A 17,384-nucleotide genomic window follows, 5' to 3' on the forward strand; every position below is an offset into this window, starting at 1 on the left:
GGATACCCGTTTAAGAGAACAGATCTCACCCAACGGACGTGCTTTCTCAAATAGAAATGCAGCATTTGAAATAGCCTTTTCACTTAGATTTATACACCATATGCCATGTTAACCTGGCGGCCTATGTTGTCATGCCATTATAAAAATTCTGTTTGATTCTGTTAGCCTAACCAAAGTTCCATCACTCACTGAATGTTTTAATGAACTTGCTCATTTAAATTAATTCAACAGGTCAACTCTGTTATCCTACAATGGTAATGCAGCCTAATTAACTAGACATTTGCCCTGTCATTGTAAAATTCAATTTGATCACATTCTCCACATTGCAGGGAATTAAATGCCTTATCATTACCACGGAGCTGGAATGGATCTGTGGTGGACCCACGGCCAACTTGGTCTCGTTCTGCGTTGCTTTTGTTGTTTGCTCATTTAGAAATGTGAAAACTTCAGGTCGACTGTGTAACAATGTCAATGTGTTCCATTGCTATTAAGTTTGGAATTAAAATATCCAAAACCATGGATTAAAGTTTTGTTGTACGTAACAATATTAAATATTGTTAATCTGATACTATTTCTAGGCATAGGCTACTCATTTTAACATAAAATGTAGGCTTATTAGGATTCTTTGTATTATTTTTATTAATTAATATCGAGAAAATTATGTCATTGCTGCGACGCGTCATAGGTCTACTTCCTCATGCAGGCTACATCCCAGAATTGCGCCCTTTTTCCTATTATTGCGGTCGACGTTCACAGTCATCAGATCGGTAAGTAACACTATTTCCAGCTTGTGTTATGTGAATTGTTGATTCCTTCGAAGCACCCTAAAGTTAAGACTAAGACTAAGTTAATTGCTATCAAAAGCCTACCTATCTTTTATTTTTTATTTTTATTTTTTTTTACACCAGTGTCGGTTGCACAGGGCCTGTAATCCTGTTAATTGCTTCGCTGTTAATTTCTCCATAGTTGCTAGGAGAAGTTCAAGTTGCATTAACTAGGTACCCAGTGTACGCAACGTTTCTTGCTAGCTGTAGTCATGTAGAATATCTTAATTTTTTTTTTATGTATACAGGCCTATATATATTTTTAAATATAGGCTATGTGTTGAAATGCATTGCACCGCGTTCCTCTATGTGTTACTGTAGGCCAGGCCTAGTACTGGTACTGGTAGCTTGTAAAATCGAGGACATCCCCGTGCCCTGCAAGCCACAGCTAAAATCTTGGGTCAATGCGATGAGTGGTCAGTTATATGCGAGGGACACCCACATACTCACAGACAGACCTTTTGTGTCAGCATAATTTTATTTGCCAATAGGCTGCTAGTGATTTAGTTAATATCATTTCAAGAGCAACACAAACAGAAAACCAAATAATTCCAAGGGGCTCACAATATTTCGATTTTGACTTAAGCAATAAACATGTAAAAGATTAGTTAAAGAAGAAAAAAAAACACAAAAGGGTGAAGAAAAAAAAACACAAAAGGGTAAAAAAAAAACACAGCCCAGAAACAGGTTGATTGCATCAAAGACTTAGGCATGTTGATGTGGCCAGATGGCATTCTCAACCACAGTATTGCCAATCAGTTTTACTGCCCTTCCTTCTTTGGGAAGTTCACCCTTGTGCTTCACTCATTCTGGTGTACTACAGAACAAGACTGTTTATGAAGCAATTTGTCGGTTCACAAGAAAATTAGATTCATGTCGTGAATGAATTTCATGTAGAAATGAAATGTGAATTTCATGTATGAAATATGCATGTAGAAATGTTTGTTCTAATGGTTATTCTAATAATATTTTCTGTCTGTTACAGATACAAGACAGCTTTACCAAAAAAGGCACTTTTAAGAGCCATTCTTTCACATTTTTCATATTTATCTATTTTTGTCTCTTTCTTGTTTCTCTCTCTCTCTCTCTCTCTCTCTCTCTCTCTCTCTCTCTCTCTCTCTCTCTCTCTCTCTCTCTCTCTCTCTCTCTCTCTCTCTCTCTCTCTCTCTCTCTCTCTCTCTCTCTCACACACACACACACACACTCTCACACACATTCACTCACTCATACTTACTCATACCATAACTCAACTCATATTTCATACAGTAAGTATCCCAAGATTTTTATTTTCTACACAGCACAAGTTTAGGTTATTTAAAGATAGTCTTGTATTTTGTTTCATTATAATGATGTATGATTTGCATTTTTGCTGTAGGAACAGCAGGTCACATAGTGTTATGCTAGATACCCTGGATTGGTCACACATATCAGTCGCGACATAGCTGTAATTTTGTCTATTACATGATAATTGTAAGATAATTGTAGTGGAAAGACTGAAAGTGTTTTATGGAAACCTTCACAACTCTTGCAGTTAAGGAATTTATATTTTTATACAATGGTTATTCTAATCATCCTTTTCTTTTGTATGGTTTACAGAATAACAAAAGCATGCCTGGTGGAGGGTTGAAGAAGTCGTGCCCTGCATGCCAAGAACAAATATTTAATGGATGCAAGGTCTGCCCCATGTGCAAGGCAGCACAGCCGCAACATCTAAGGCTGAAAAAAAAAATGGAAAAATTCCAGATGGAGAAGGAGTCTTGGGTGTCCAAGAAAAAGAAAAATCAAATAACATCTCATTTAATGGATGATGCCGTGATTTTGGTAAGTAACTTGTGCTACATTACCATAGTACTAATGTGTCTTCAAAATTACCTTGGTCCAGGTGGTGACACAGGTGGTATGTTACATTATAACCGACTATTTTTCTATTGTACTTATGCTATAGATGTACTCACATAGACCATGAGTTGATTAGCACGTCAGGTTAGCACATATTTTCAGTTGCACATTGTATGAAACTTTTAATAAAGGCGATTGATTGATCAGTTTCAGCATCTTAACTTTAAACTATTATAATTGGAAAAGTGTAAGGAAACAGGCAAGAAACCGCCAGGTTCACCTACAGTAGGTGATAGCCCGCAGTTCTGTAACACACGTCAGAGCTCTCCATATCATCCACAGTTTACTCTTCCCTACTGAGTGGTTCATGCCCAATTATGTAAGTACATAGCGTTCACTTGCGTGTTCTTCTTCTTCTTCGAGTCTGTTGCAACCTTAGATGTCATTCTGTCACTATCTGGTCACAGCTGATGGGGTCATTTCAGCTTGGTGCTGGGGGTGGGTCATTGTCTGTACAGCTTCACAGCTGCATGTGTCTTCTGTCTGGTGGTCCCGTGCTTTCATAAGTGTTTTGCACCTCTCCTGTTCCACTCGTAGTCTGTTGAGGGTCTTCCAGGTTAGCCACCCTGGTGGGACATTCAGTAGGGGTGATTCCTCTCTCCATCCAGTCCTGGGCTTGTGTATGTAGCTGGTTCCATTATCTTTCCAGATGTTGTCCATGCTGTTTCTTGGTTGTCTGGAGGTGGGACTGTCTGCAGGAAACTGGATCTGGATTTCAATCGTGGTGGAGGTGCTGTCTGTCCATGAAGGGGATGCCAGGTGTCAATCTCGTGTGCTCTCCTGTGCTGTCTTGGGCTGCATCTTATGTGGCATGTGGGGAGCGGGGATGGGAGGGAGCAATGCCAGCTAGTTGTAGAGGCACGGGCCTGGCGTTGTCTTTATGCATACCGTGATAATGCGGCAGGTATAGAGGGAATGCATTGACGTCACTTTCCCGCCGGAACAACCCCCTCAGCCTGACCGAGTGGCAAAAGATCTGCTGCGTGACTGGATTTAATAGGGGAAACTGCGGAAATGCGACTAAATCTAACAATTTTATCAATTTAAACTAAATGTTGGACTCAAGTGTTCCTCACTAAAGATTGAGTGATCCATGGATATTGACATGCAGCCAGGAATCGTGTTGCCTGACATTTATTTTTGCCTGATTTCACCGCGGGGAAATAAAAGCAATATAGACCTAAACACAAAGCAAGCCTGTGAACGCTTTATATAAATATAATATAGGTAGGTATCCGGGTGATCACTTATATCAGTGTTATATATAGCCTATATATATATCATATCGTCCAGCCCTAAACTATATACGTTTTTTTGGTCAGTGTTTATTAAAAAAAAAACATCCAATAATGCAGAATATGCAATGATAAATATTTAATTGATGAGTTGTTAATGTATATAACCGTACAAAATATATGGGTATGGTTTTACTCCTAAATTCAGCATATTGACACAAAATGAAAACAGCAAATCCACCTTTCGCTGACTGGAGTCCAGTTGTTTCTGTGAATTGCAGCGATCCATTTGCTCCTCTTTCTATAGCAGTCTGTAAAAATATACCTCCGATGTTTTGTCAAATCTATTGTAGGCCTACAGTCAATCGCAAAGCTCTTTCCCACTTTATATGTGTTGTGTTTGTTTTTCGCGGCATTCGTGCTGAAAACATGTACAGCCGCTCAGTCTTTTTGCCACTCACTGTTTAGTAACCATAGTAACTGCAGGCACTCCGGCCGACGGTGACGTCACGCGCATTCCCTCTATTGTTGAGGGCTGTGTCAATCAGTTTGGTGTGGTGGGAGCGGCTCCAGTTTGACCACGTGTATTCAGCTGTAGGGAAGCACTGACTGGGCCCTCAACCAAGACATGCTGCTACCATCCGACCACATTACTGAGTGAGATTCTCTCATTGCACAGAATATGATGTGAGTTGTGTGTAAGTTAATGCGATGTGTGGTAGACCAAAAACTTTTAACCAATCTCTTAGTAGGGATCTTTACATGAAGATGCTCTTGGAGGCTTATAGTTTCAATTCAATCATGCAATCATCTGTAGAACAGTCTAAGCCAGATAAGAGTAATACCCCTACTATGCTACTGTACTTAGATGTTCATGCATGCATCATGCACATGATGTAGACAGGCACACCAAACCCACCCACATATACTCACACCTTCCCCACATCCCCAATGTATCATCTGTTATATATGTATATCAGCTTACTGTATGTATACATCAGCTCTTCCATAAGTTAAAAAGTGTGTATCTGAGTTGCATCTGAAACATACTGTTGTGGAGCTGGTGTCTGTTACACATAACACTAGCACAGTTTTATCGTAGACATAAAGCCCTTATTATTGTTTTTAGAGTATGTTTTTTCTTTCAGATTGAGAAGCTGAATGCAGTGGGCTGGAGGCCCATGCTTTTTCTTGAGTACCCAAACAAAAAAGTCAAGACGCTGCTGCCGGAGGGGCTCAAATTAAGTTCAGGGGAAAAGATATGCCTAAACAACATGAACACTATCTACAGCATGATAGTTCAAGGTGATTCCACATTTTCTATACATTATAACATCTTTAAACAATCCAAATTCAGAAATTTTTTAAAAACTAAGTATATTCTTTGTGTTCCTTGTATTCTTTCAGGAAAGACAGTGCCGACGGACCCTTCAGCAACCGGAAATCTGCAACGTGATCCAGAAGAGGAGACCATTGTCGTTTTAAATTTGGAGACCATTCAAGACCCACCACCTCAACAAGGTGTGCTTAGTATAGCTTTATCGTTATCTTTCATATTTTTATGACAGTGTTCTTTACCAGCATATTATTATCATCATTATTGTAGTATGTTATTTACGCCTGGGTAAAAATGATTGATTTATCAATTTTAATCGATTCTCATTTTTAAGAAAAATATTGTTTCTAAAATCCCAAGAATCGATTTGTCATCCTGTTTTCAGTTGATGAATGAATGGAACATTGTTTTGCGCATCTAGGAGACAGTAGAGAAAGAAATCTCTGATGACCCCGAGGCACTCCTTAATTAAAATTTCTTTATTGAAAAAATGACATGTCCTAAACGGACAAATTTAAAAAGCCCACGCATAGCGGCATGGAGCCTTCTTCAGGGCATGGTGACAAGGCATTGTTTTGCGCATCCCATACAATAAATTGCAATAATCTTTGTGCTTTGTTATTATTGATATGAAACAAAGTCTCTGATTTTAAATTAGGTTCATTTTCTTACGAAATTCAAAAACACAATTACCGTTTTGCCGCTGTGGCGTGAGATCGCTCTGGCGCAGCTCAAGAGAAGCAGCAGAGTGGACCGCACATAACCTTCTCTTCCGCCTTAAAGGGATAGTTCGGCCAAAAATGATATTTAAACCATGCATTACTCACCCTCAAGCCGTTCGAGATGCATATGTCAATCTTGTTTCAGACGAACACATTTTCAGTAATTTTAGAAAAAGTCTTAGACCCTTCAGTGGATATAATGTGAAGACATGGGGTCCAGCTCCTTCAAGTCCCAAAAATGTGCATAAATCCTTCACAAAAGTAATCCATCCGGCTCCAGGGTGATAAACGAAGGCCTTCTGAGGGTAATCCGTGCGGTTTTGTCGTAAAAATATACATATTTAAAACTTTATAAATGAAAATATCTGACTTCCGGCAACGATCGTCGCGGCGGTTCTTACGCTACGTACGTTCACGGGTGATTGAAGTCGGCGAACGTAGCGTAGGAACCGTCGTGACGTTTCCTACGCTACGTCCTACCTCGTACGCCGAATCATCTTCTCAACGAACCAAAAGGTCCGACCAGTGTTATACAGAAAGATAGTCATAAATAACTAGAACAACAGGTGCCGGAACAGAAAGATCTAGGAAAGGGTCCCCATTGATAAGGCATAGGCCAATGCTACATCTGACAACAGACTGCTCGGCACCGGCAAGGTAACCCAAAGTCCCACCAAGTGGCAATGATCGCACCAAAATTTTGTGTGCTTAGCCTAGTAATTTGCTCTTCAACTTTTCGTGCCTTCTTTTAATTTTTTGTAGAATGAGCTTGAGCAGCCACACGTCTATATCTGACCTTCTTGCATATTGTATATTCTGTGTCTAAACTTTAGTGGAAGCTCTTCTGCCAACCAGCCCTGCCACCGACACCAACGAGGGGGGGAAAAATTACAAAAGACGTCAAAGGACAAAAGGTGTACCTAATAAACTCAAAGCTGATATTCTGCCATATTTAACTTTATTCCCATTACGTTTGCTATTTAATTTGCTATGCAGGTCTCCGTTATGACATTAACATTATTGATGTACTTAATTTACATGTGAATTGTACGCATAATATCAATATGTGTGATGTCAAATATACCCCTCCCTCTTTACTGAGTTACAGGTCACAGCAAATACTTCTAATCTGTGGACTGTTTTACAATAAGTTATATGATGTACTTTTGTTTTCTTTTTTGTATGTTAACATTTGGATTAACATTTCACTATTTGCTTATGTTTCTAAACAGTTTCTAAAAAAGAAATGGATTGTCCCCACAACAGCCAAGAGGTGCACGCATATAGATGCGTGTTAAAAACAAGAAAGAGAAAGGTATTCCCATACATAATACAATTGCAAAGAAAACAATGGGTGATTTACCAATACTGATTGATCACTTGTTTTAATTGATATTGTCACTAATCGGCTAATGGCAGTAATTTAAAATTTGTACCAGTGATCCTACCAGATATTGTATTTGTTTATGTTGGTGTTTATGTTAAAAATTTCTCTTGTCACACTCGATAAGACACCAGAGATAACTCACCCCCACATTCAGTACTCTCAGGGTGAACAAAATCAAGCCATGTTTTGTTATTGTTAGAGATTCTACCAACCCCAGAATGTTTTCCTGCAGTTATTTACATTTTACATTTATTCATTTAGCTGACGCTTTATGTAAGAGACTTACAATTGCTATATATGTCAGAGGTCGCACGCCTCTGGAGCAACTAGGGGTTAAGTGTCTTGCTCAGGGACACATTGGTGTCTCACAGTGGATTTGAACCCCGGTCTCTCACACCAAAGGCATGTGTCTTATCCACTGGGCCATCATCACCACCCCTGTTATGCTCTAATTTATGGTGACTGAGCTGCGTAAAATGACTGTAATGTTTTACAGCTCATAATGGGAATGGGAAGTGAGTGGAAAATGAGGAGATTAGCTGAACATTACAAAAAGTGTTATATGTTTACAAAACGCTCTGAATGGCTAATACTACCTTTAAGTGTAACTAAATGAAATGTAAAGTTGAGAGCAATGTTTATCTTAAGCAAGGCACCGATTTTATATGTCTTTGTTTGCCTTCCCAGGGGAAGATGGAGAAGCTGATTGATTGGCTCCCCTGCAAACTGTGGTGTGTTGGTTGTCTTCCACACCAGATACAATTATCCACAAAATTACGTTTTTTCAGCAGACATAAACATAACTTACAACAATTACATACTATAGGCTACATGTACACACATAAAGTATCGCACAGAAGTGAGTGCACCCCTCACATTTTTTTTACATTTTTTTATTTAGCTTTTCTTTGGACACTTCGGGGTATACTCACTTTTGTTGCCAGCCGTTCAGACTTTAATGGCTTTGTGTTGTTATTTTGAGGGGACAGTAAATTTACACTGTTATACAAGTTGTACACTGACTACTTTACATTGTAGCAAAGTGTCATTTATTCAGGGTTGTCCCATGACAAGAGAAATTAAAATATTTACTAAACTGTGCGGGGTGTACTCACTTCTGTGAGATACTGTAGAGCACAACTCAGTCTATATATTGTAACACAACTTTATACGTGCTTCCTTATTGGATGTGCACAGTATGCGTTTGGAAATTGGTGAAGAGTGTTGTCTGGAGTGATTGTAAGTTATTAACTATTGTTGATGCAGAAATGTATTCTGAAGTAGTAAATATGGTTATTTGAAATGTTGATGCTGTAACATTTTGTAAATTCAGAGTGTCAGGTGCTAGTTTTTATATTTCCATACTGTGGATTATTCAGATCTTTGATTAGTTGTTACATTGTGCATACTTTTTTTCGAATTATGCTTGACCAGCTGTCACCTTGCTAACTAAACACCATTTTCTTTTTTTCAAAATACACCAAATTTTGTCATCATTGGTGCCATTTCATATACAAATTCATCATAGTGTTTTTAATTGGTATTATTATGACATTGGTTAATCTAAATGTCCCTCCACTACAATTACAAATCAAACTGGAAAAAAGGTTACAATGTAAACATTACAGCTTTGATTATCAAGTGATTATTCATTATTGACTTTTTTACTAATCATCCCTTACCCTTTTTTTCCTAGCGGGAAATCCTGGCCTCCAACCTGGGAAGCTGCCTGACACACTCACTCACTCATTCTTTCTCTTTCTATTTCTATTTCTCTCTAATAAAATAAAATCAACAAAATGTTATGCTGAGTATTTTTCTTTTGCAATCTTAATTTCTAAGTAAAAAACATGCTAATACTGAAATGACATCACAATTTTGAACCTTGCACCTATCCTAGCATGATGCTGTTTAAGCTGATTTGTGTGCTGGGGAGAGGTGGTGGCACACCAGTGGCGGTTGCTGGTCTTTCAAAGAGTGGAAGCTCATTTTCGGCCTACATCATAAAAATTGTCCATTTATATGTAAATTCTGCTCAACATTCCTTTCCATGAAAATGGTCTGTGACCCTGTCTTACCAACTAGGCGTCTTTTCCAGTGACTTGACCAGTGTCCTCTCAATGACCAGCAGAGTTAAATTGTATAAATGTAATAATAATAAAGGTATAAATAATTATATAATAAAGTATATTACTACTACTACTAATAATAATTGATTAGTTTAATAATTATTGTTTTAATTAAGTATAAGTAACAAGTATTGTTTTAATTAAGTATAAGTAACAATTTCGACAAGCAAATACCAAGAAATAGGTAGCAGTTTGTTTTTCGACTATATCTTGAAAAATCCGCGATGGGACAGAGCTTCAGCATCAGCGACTTTTTATGGAATGAAATCGCTGTCAATCAAAAGGAGATGCAGCATAGACCCTCCAACCAGCCCACTCCTCATTCACCCCCAACGGTACATGTCCGTGGCGTGGGAGGAACATACGGTAATCACAGCGTTTTTCTAATGATGACCGTCTAGTTTCGAAGCGCTGGAAAAAAAAAACTGTACAAAGCAGCCCCATTGAAGTCAATGGAAGCTGGGCTTCAACAGGGATGCACACTGTAGCTGCGGGAAATGTATGAGAAGGAAATCGCGTCGCGACCTGCTGAATTTTGCTGATTCTGAATTAACTTGTCTTTGAGAATAACGTTTTCTAACGCATTTTTAGTCAATACAATGTTAACACAATAGACGGCTACATATTTGACCATTTATTTATTTTTTACATTAAAGGGGACGCCGAGTTTTCCTTGCAATCTTAAAGAAATCTCCACTGCTGACAAAAGAGTTCATGTTTACCCCTCTTTTATGACACTATTGCATCACAAATTAGGCTGTCTCAGCCATTGTGTAAAGGTGATATCTGATCGAGACACATAAGATGAGTTATAGGCTTATAATAAGATGTTCTTCTCCAAGCTTGACTAGGCCTAGGATACTGTGCTCACTGGCCTCCCAAAGAAGATCAGATGACTGCAATGAATTTAAAAAGATGCAAGAATTTCAATCAAATCCAATAAAAGAGTAGCCTGGGAGCCAGCCAAACTTATAGGCTCACCCACAACATTTGAGGTCGGGAAGTTTTTGTCTGCATTGCTTCGTTGAGGAGCAACTATGCGTGAACCAGGGCGGTTCAGAACAGAAAAAATACTAAATGGTTTGTTTCAGAGCTAAAAATGCAACTGTGCAATTTTGAGTATGACAACATCAGGCTAATAAAAGTGTGCTCAAAAAATAATTGCCCTCCTCACTCCCAATCTACACCTCCTCCTGAGGTAGCACAAAAAACACAAGTCTGACACAAAAAGACACAAATAGACTGAGTCCTGGAGTTGATCATTTAGAGTGAACTGAGTGGGAGTGTGTGTAGGTGTGTGTGTGTGTGTGTGTGTGTGTGTGTGTGTGTGTGTGTGTGTGTGTGTGTATTTATGCGTGTCAAGCAGCCTCCCAGGTTGGTTCTCGTGGTTATAGTAATATTTCTAACATGAAGCTGTCAGCTCCCTCGCTTTCAAGACATGCTTTTTTAAAGCTGTTGGAGCACCAGTCTGTTCAAGGAGGAAGGGTTAGTCTGCCTGAATCACATTGTAACACACAATTATGACTGTATTTGTAATTTTGTGGGTATGTTTTTTTTTTTTTTCTAAATCCATTGTTCTTTTTCATTGCATAGATGGGGAAAATCTGTGCGGATATGTTTCAAAAGAGCTATTTTGAATATTGCCTATGCAAACATTCAGAGGACATGATGTCAGAAGTTGACTCTTTTTGCTGTCCAGCCTGTCAACCTGACATGTTGGCAGTGTGTTGTGATGGCAACCGAAAACATTACCGCTTCCGAAAATCAAGAGGGTATGTAAAGACTACACAGTCGATTTATAATTATATTTAACAAGAACATTGTCATTGAAATAGTTGCATGTAGAGTAATGTGCGTTTACTGCGTTAGTTAAATTAGGTATTTTGTGATCATTTGTACAGAACCGAGGAACCGTCTTTATATGAGGGCTTGTTTATAGCCAAAGATGATGAAGTTCTGACCTTTCTGGAGAAAATCAGAGGAAGCAGCGGGGCAAGAGTAAGTTTGATTCTGCATACCATAATCTGTTTATTTATGTGTGTAAGATGTGTGTGTATATTTGTTGAAATGAGTAACTGCTGACTTCACAGGCAAATGACAGTGGGACGTGTGGGGTGTCGAGGTTCAAGGCGAGTAAGGAGACATCCAACAAATCCTCCTCAAAAATTGATGAAGAGGGTATTCAGGTGGCAGTTTGCAGGTGTGTTCGTATTTCAGGAGAGTGTTCTTGTACATTGTCATTCATGTTGTGGACACTAATCTATTTATTCATCTGAATGTAATTTTTTGATGTAAAGTAAAAACAAGAAATGTGACTGTGTATGAGAGAAGAAGAAAGTGTGTGTTAGTGTGTGCGTGAGGATTTTGAGCAACTCTTTGTGTATGTTGATCATTACTAACCTCATTGTCTCTTATCAATCAGACACGGGATATTATTGCGTGCCCTGAACCACTACCGTGGAGAAATCTTCGCATATCCAATGTTTATTCAAAAGGACATGGCAGAGAGGGCAAATGTTACCTTCTTTGCAATGGATGTTATCTGCAGGTAACTTCTCTTGGTCAGATTTGGTAAACCTACTGTATATCAAATGACACATACCTGAATGTTTTAGTCTCAGTCGTAGTTTTAGATTGATTTCCAAGCAAATTGTGTTGATAATACCAATAATGATGCTCTTGTTTTCTAGGTACTGGCCCTACCTAAGCAAGGTGGCTGATAATTTCACTGATATGCAGCCGTTGATGGAAATGAAGCCATTTCTGAGTGTCATGCATGCCAAAGCGCACACAGCAAAATGCGAGGTACCTGAAATGACTGTAAATGGAGTAAGTTTAATACAATACATTACATTACACTTTTACCATTAGAAGGTAATGATAAATCACTGTTACAGGTGAGATGGGGTGGCAGGAATCAGGATGGAGCAGGGAACACTGTCGGAGAGGAAGTTGAGCAGGTATGTTATTACTGACTTAGTAACTATGTGGACATAGGAGACTTCACTGATACATGTGAGATAAGCAGAGTGTGAAGGATAAAGTACATCAGGATATCAAACAAAGATCTATGCTTGTTAGAGTGACCATCAGGGCATCTTCTGAACTGCAGTTGCAACACCCATTATGTCTGAGTAAAAAGTGAAGTCAGCAGTGTAGCTGTATAAATGTTGTATCACTATTTCAAGCTATGTTCCTTCTGAGCTGCACCATTTAAAGGGATAGTTCACCCAAAAATGAAAATTCTGTCATCGTTTACTCACCCTCAAGTTGTTCCAAACCTCTATGTGTTTATTTGTTCTGCTGAACACAAAGGAAGATATTTGGAAGAATGTTTTAATCAAACAGATCTCAATCCCCATTGACTACCATAGTATGTATTTTTTCCTACTATATGGAAGTCAATGGGGATTGAGATCTGTTTGATTAAAACATTCTTCCAAATATCTTCCTTTGTGTTCAGCAAAACAAATAAACACATAGAGGTTTGGAACAACTTGAGGGTGAGTAAATACTGACAGAATTTTCATTTTTGGGTGAACTATCCCTTTAAGTCAGGGATGGGCAACTTCGGTCCTGGAGGGCCACTGTCCTACAGAGTTTAGCTTCAACCCTAATCAAACACACCTGAACAAGCTAATCAAGGTCTTCAGGATTACTAGAAAGTTACAGGCAGGTGATTTTTTTTTTCAGGGTTGGAGCTAAACTCTGTAGGTTTGTGGCCCTCCAGGACTGAAGTTGCCCATCCCTGCTTTAAGTATATAGACTGCACACATTTGATCCTGTTCGGGAAATTCAGTGTCTGCTTTAAACCCATCCGTGGAGCGTGACACAGCACACAGTGAGGTGACACACTAACTCAAAGCAGTGGGCAGTCATCTGTTAAGGTGTCCGGAAAGCAGTAAAGGTTTTGGTGCTTTGCTCAAGGGCACCTTAACCGTGGATGTGTACAGGCCAGCGATGTTTAACCGATTTCCACGACAAATTTCACTTTCCGCACAACCACTTTCATCCTGGTCGGCATTCAAACCAGTCATCTGCCAAAGGCCCTAACCACTGGGCCACTGTTAACACCCCAGCCCCCAATGTAGACCCAGTTGGCTATGCATGTCACTATAATATCCAAGGTTGTTCCCAATTCCCAATCCGGCTCGATCTTGCCAATTTGGTTGTGTATGGAGACCACTGAAAGGGTGTGTTCGTTTTAGTTTCCATGGCATTACAAGGGGGAGAGCTAATTGACAATCAGATATTATAAAAAAAATACTAATAATATGGCTACGTGTTTTTTTTTTTTTTTTTTTTTTTTTTTTTTGTTAAGTAATGGGAATACATTAATTTCTGTATTGTTTTTACATCTAGGTAAACAGCTTCCTCTCCAGGGCAGCTCTTGTCACTAAATACATGACAAAGGCAGGTTGGTATGACATATTACAAACCATACACTGTGATGAGGTATTTCTGACTTCTAAAATGTCATTTTCCTGTTCTCCTCTCACTAAAGTAATTGTTGTATTAAGTCATGTCTAACTGCAATGGTATTTCCCATTTAAACTGATCCAATCACTCATACAGATTTATTTTTTCAATCAGGGAGAGAAAATATGCTCACTCAACAGGCCATGGGGTGGAACAAAAAAAAGACAGCAAACCTTCACAAGGTCTTGGCCAACAGATACATCAAGGTAAGGACATTTTGCTATGTTCCTCTAGCCTGACACAACATAAATTTTGATAACAAACAGTGTAGCTGGAGTCTGGCCATCTGTAATAAGCTCATTCATACACTGATTTCTAAACTGTAGATTAAGGAATTTCTTGATCCTGAATTTGTGTGTGTGTGATTTAAAGATCTCAGAGAGGGCAAAGCTGGAAGCTGCCAGCTTCAGTGATTTCCGCCAGAGGAATGGCATCACTGAACAAACAGCACAGCAGTGGGTGTGTGATGTTCAGGAGTGGGCAATCACAGGTAAATCATGCACAGTGCTCGGACTCTTCAGAAATACAACTGTTAATTACTTTGTTCAAATATGAACTACATAAGGTGATCAGAATCTTTCAAATGAAACTATCGCTTGACTGTGTTGCCTATTCAGAGCCAGGTAGCACAACACAACAGGGAGCAACAGAGGATCTCAGGGCTGAGATAGAAAGTATCATAGTGGCCCTGCTACGCAAGAAGCAGGACCTCTATCGTCAGCATGGTTGGTTGACAAATATTGAAATGGCACATTGCAAATGCAAACAAAAACTCTGTTTTCCTTAGAGTTTTATTGTTTCACTTTGCAGATAGCAACCAGACCAGACAAAGAAAGAGAAGAAAAATAAGAGAATTAAAAAACAAACTAAGACAAAAGATTGGACTCTACAATACTATTGCAGAGGATACGATTGATGGGGAATTGGCTTCCAATTTGACAGAGGACTACATCCTGCCTTGGGAGAGAAGTGAGGATGGTATGGTAGCCTATCTTGACATGTTCTCTAAAATGTATGCCAACATGCCTATGGTATAGCAATGAAAAACTCTCTCTATCTCTCAATCTGTCTATCTATATGTGTATGTTTGGTTTTGTAACTTAATTGTGAATACTAAATCACTTTTTCATATTTCCATCAATTCCCTCTACCCATAGGCCACTCCTTCAGATTAAAACGGTCTGTTTTTGACCAAACAATGCTAATTAGACGGCTTGAGGAGGAGCAGAGCATCCTTGTGAAGGAGATGTCTCAGCACATCACGTCTCTACGAAAGGAGTTAAAGGCAGTGGATAAGCTTCAAGAGAACATCAGAATGGGCTGTAAGTGAAATTCTGAATTTTTTTACTTTTTTTCCCTCACTATATTAGTCCCTTTCCTACTGCTCAACTCGCCTCAACTTGACTACAGTAATTTCCTGTGTATTAGCCACATTGTGTATAAGCCGCAGGACAGTGTTTTATGCAAGTTAAAAGAAACAAAACCATATTACTTCCATATTAACCTGTGTATTAACCTCATAGCTGAAGAAATTTTGCAAAATCAATATAAACTGCAGCTAATAGTTGGGAAATTACGGTACTCTGGTTACAGACGTTTTGTTTACCACTGCATAAAAGTACCATTTAATGTAACTGGTGGCTATAGCGCCACTAAAGTAAACATCACCAACGTGGAAAAGATGTTAACAGCAATGACTATAGCAGATAAAATCAACAGCATTCTGTATTCATCACAATACAGACACATTTTTGGGGAGATGGCAATATTTACTCTTATCAGCCGTCCTGTCCGTGCTAACACTGACAGATAGCTGCTGAGGGCATGCTCAGACATTACGATGCTGAAGATAACAATGACAACTTAGCAATATCCAATATTTACATATCATCGTTGGAACCTCAACAGAGGTGTAACCAAAAGTGGTAGGTACAGAGTGCTAAAAAGTCATGTTGAGCTGGTAACAGTCTATTTGTTTAGTTTTGTCCTACTGCCATCACACCCATATTAGCCATACTCCACCCTCACACTTTGTTTGGTCTATCCTCACCTCAACCCCCACAGTAACCACAGTATATGACAATTAAATGTCCTTGTTTCACTTGTTAAAGATTTCATGCAACAAACAACCAAATGTTTCTGTCTATGTGGCTCTACATGCTATGATTTTGGAACAATACTTGTAATTCTTATGTTTATGTATGTTACAGATTTTGGTGACATGTCAGAGGATGCTGCATCTGGTTGGAAAAGTGTCCTCATGCGGAGGTCCTCCATACTGGGGAGTTTATTCCAAAATGCTGTGAGCACGTACAGTGCTATAGTTGACGACCTCCAGATACAGGACACAGAATGCAGTACGGACACTGATGACGAGTATGACCTTAGTAGTCCAGAGTCAGAAGATTAGGAAAGAGACCACTCTATGTTTTGTTTTTAAAATCTGTCAACTTTGTGTTTCATTTTCCATTTTCCTTTTTTTTTTTTTTTTTTTTAGCCCAATCCCACTCATAGGGTCTCATTCATGAAACGTTCGTAAATATACAAGTAAATATGTGAGTGATTTGTGCATAAAGAGACATTGCAGAAAATTCTTCTCCTGATTCACAACTACTTTGAAAACGTCAGATTACACAGAAGTGTGTGTGTGTTAATGAATTCCAATATGTTGTAAATTGGACGTGCGTGCACGCTCATTCTCTCAATTACCATAAATCCTGCCGATTAAAACCGACTGACAACTATATATGGGCATCATATTATGACACCAAAGGAAGGATTTCAATGTCATCTCAAAAGCGTTTTATTATCAGAAGTTTATTCAAAACGCCACATTTTATTTTCAAGCGTACATAGTGGTGTATCGGGTCCTAAAAAAAAGGATTTTTTGAGGTAATAATACTTTTACTTAAGTGCTTTAGGTAAAAATGCTTGGCAGCACATTACAGATGTAGTTAATGTAGTTTCATCTGTTAATCGAACAGTCCCAGAAGTTAAAAGAAAATGGTTCTACATGAAGCTTGGCTGCAACACTTGTGACTTGCAGACTAGTTTTAAAAAAATAAATAAAATTGAATAAACAGCTTGAATATAAAAAATGTTTTAAAAAATATAATAAAAAAAGACTTACGGACTTGTGTTCCATTTGCAGATGCTATTACTGGCTCTCGTCATAAAAGTAAAAAGAAAAACCGTACGCAATTACTACACACACACACACACATATATATATATATATATATATTTATTTATTTTATTTATTTAATGATGTGTAAACATGTACCCGATTAAGGTGAATTTAAAATGCTGCCTTATGAGCTAAACGTTCTGATGTTAAACGCACTATTTACGCGTGGCAGCAGGTGTAGATTTC

The 17,384-nt window shown here is 38.6% G+C and overlaps 2 protein-coding genes across 2 annotated transcripts; both read left to right on the forward strand.

Annotated features, from left to right (window-relative positions):
* Positions 1–2,298: 2,298 nt before the first annotated feature.
* LOC130095800 (uncharacterized) lies at positions 2,299–11,980 on the forward strand. Its single transcript, XM_056262542.1, has 8 exons — positions 2,299–2,645; positions 5,107–5,263; positions 5,366–5,479; positions 6,850–6,932; positions 11,126–11,304; positions 11,434–11,530; positions 11,623–11,761; positions 11,955–11,980. The coding sequence occupies exons 1-8, from the start codon at positions 2,331–2,333 to the stop codon at positions 11,978–11,980; spliced, it is 1,110 nt and encodes a 369-aa protein (XP_056118517.1). The 5' UTR covers positions 2,299–2,330.
* Positions 11,960–17,063, forward strand: LOC130099850 (uncharacterized). The gene is made up of 10 exons (XM_056265612.1): positions 11,960–12,080; positions 12,223–12,337; positions 12,430–12,492; positions 13,895–13,949; positions 14,126–14,217; positions 14,384–14,501; positions 14,629–14,736; positions 14,822–14,989; positions 15,169–15,333; positions 16,222–17,063. The coding sequence occupies exons 1-10, from the start codon at positions 12,013–12,015 to the stop codon at positions 16,419–16,421; spliced, it is 1,152 nt and encodes a 383-aa protein (XP_056121587.1). The 5' UTR covers positions 11,960–12,012; the 3' UTR covers positions 16,422–17,063.
* The last annotated feature ends 321 nt before the right edge of the window (positions 17,064–17,384 follow it).

The sequence above is a fragment of the Rhinichthys klamathensis genome, unplaced genomic scaffold, assembly GCF_029890125.1.
Source record: "Rhinichthys klamathensis goyatoka isolate OS25496 unplaced genomic scaffold, OSU_Roscu_1.1 h1tg000011l_1, whole genome shotgun sequence".
Classification (NCBI taxonomy): domain Eukaryota; kingdom Metazoa; phylum Chordata; class Actinopteri; order Cypriniformes; family Leuciscidae; genus Rhinichthys; species Rhinichthys klamathensis.

Coding starts and splice junctions, on each gene's coding strand:
- LOC130095800 (XM_056262542.1), top strand. CDS start 2,331: ATGGAAACCTTCACAACTCTTGCAGTTAAGGAATTTATATTTTTATAC. Junction 11,305..11,433: donor CGCTTCCGAAAATCAAGAGG/GTATGTAAAGAC, acceptor TCATTTGTACAG/AACCGAGGAACCGTCTTTAT. Junction 11,762..11,954: donor TATTTCAGGAGAGTGTTCTT/GTACATTGTCAT, acceptor CTTATCAATCAG/ACACGGGATATTATTGCGTG.
- LOC130099850 (XM_056265612.1), top strand. CDS start 12,013: ATGTTTATTCAAAAGGACATGGCAGAGAGGGCAAATGTTACCTTCTTT. Junction 12,493..13,894: donor TCGGAGAGGAAGTTGAGCAG/GTATGTTATTAC, acceptor TTTTACATCTAG/GTAAACAGCTTCCTCTCCAG. Junction 14,218..14,383: donor TGGCCAACAGATACATCAAG/GTAAGGACATTT, acceptor TGTGATTTAAAG/ATCTCAGAGAGGGCAAAGCT.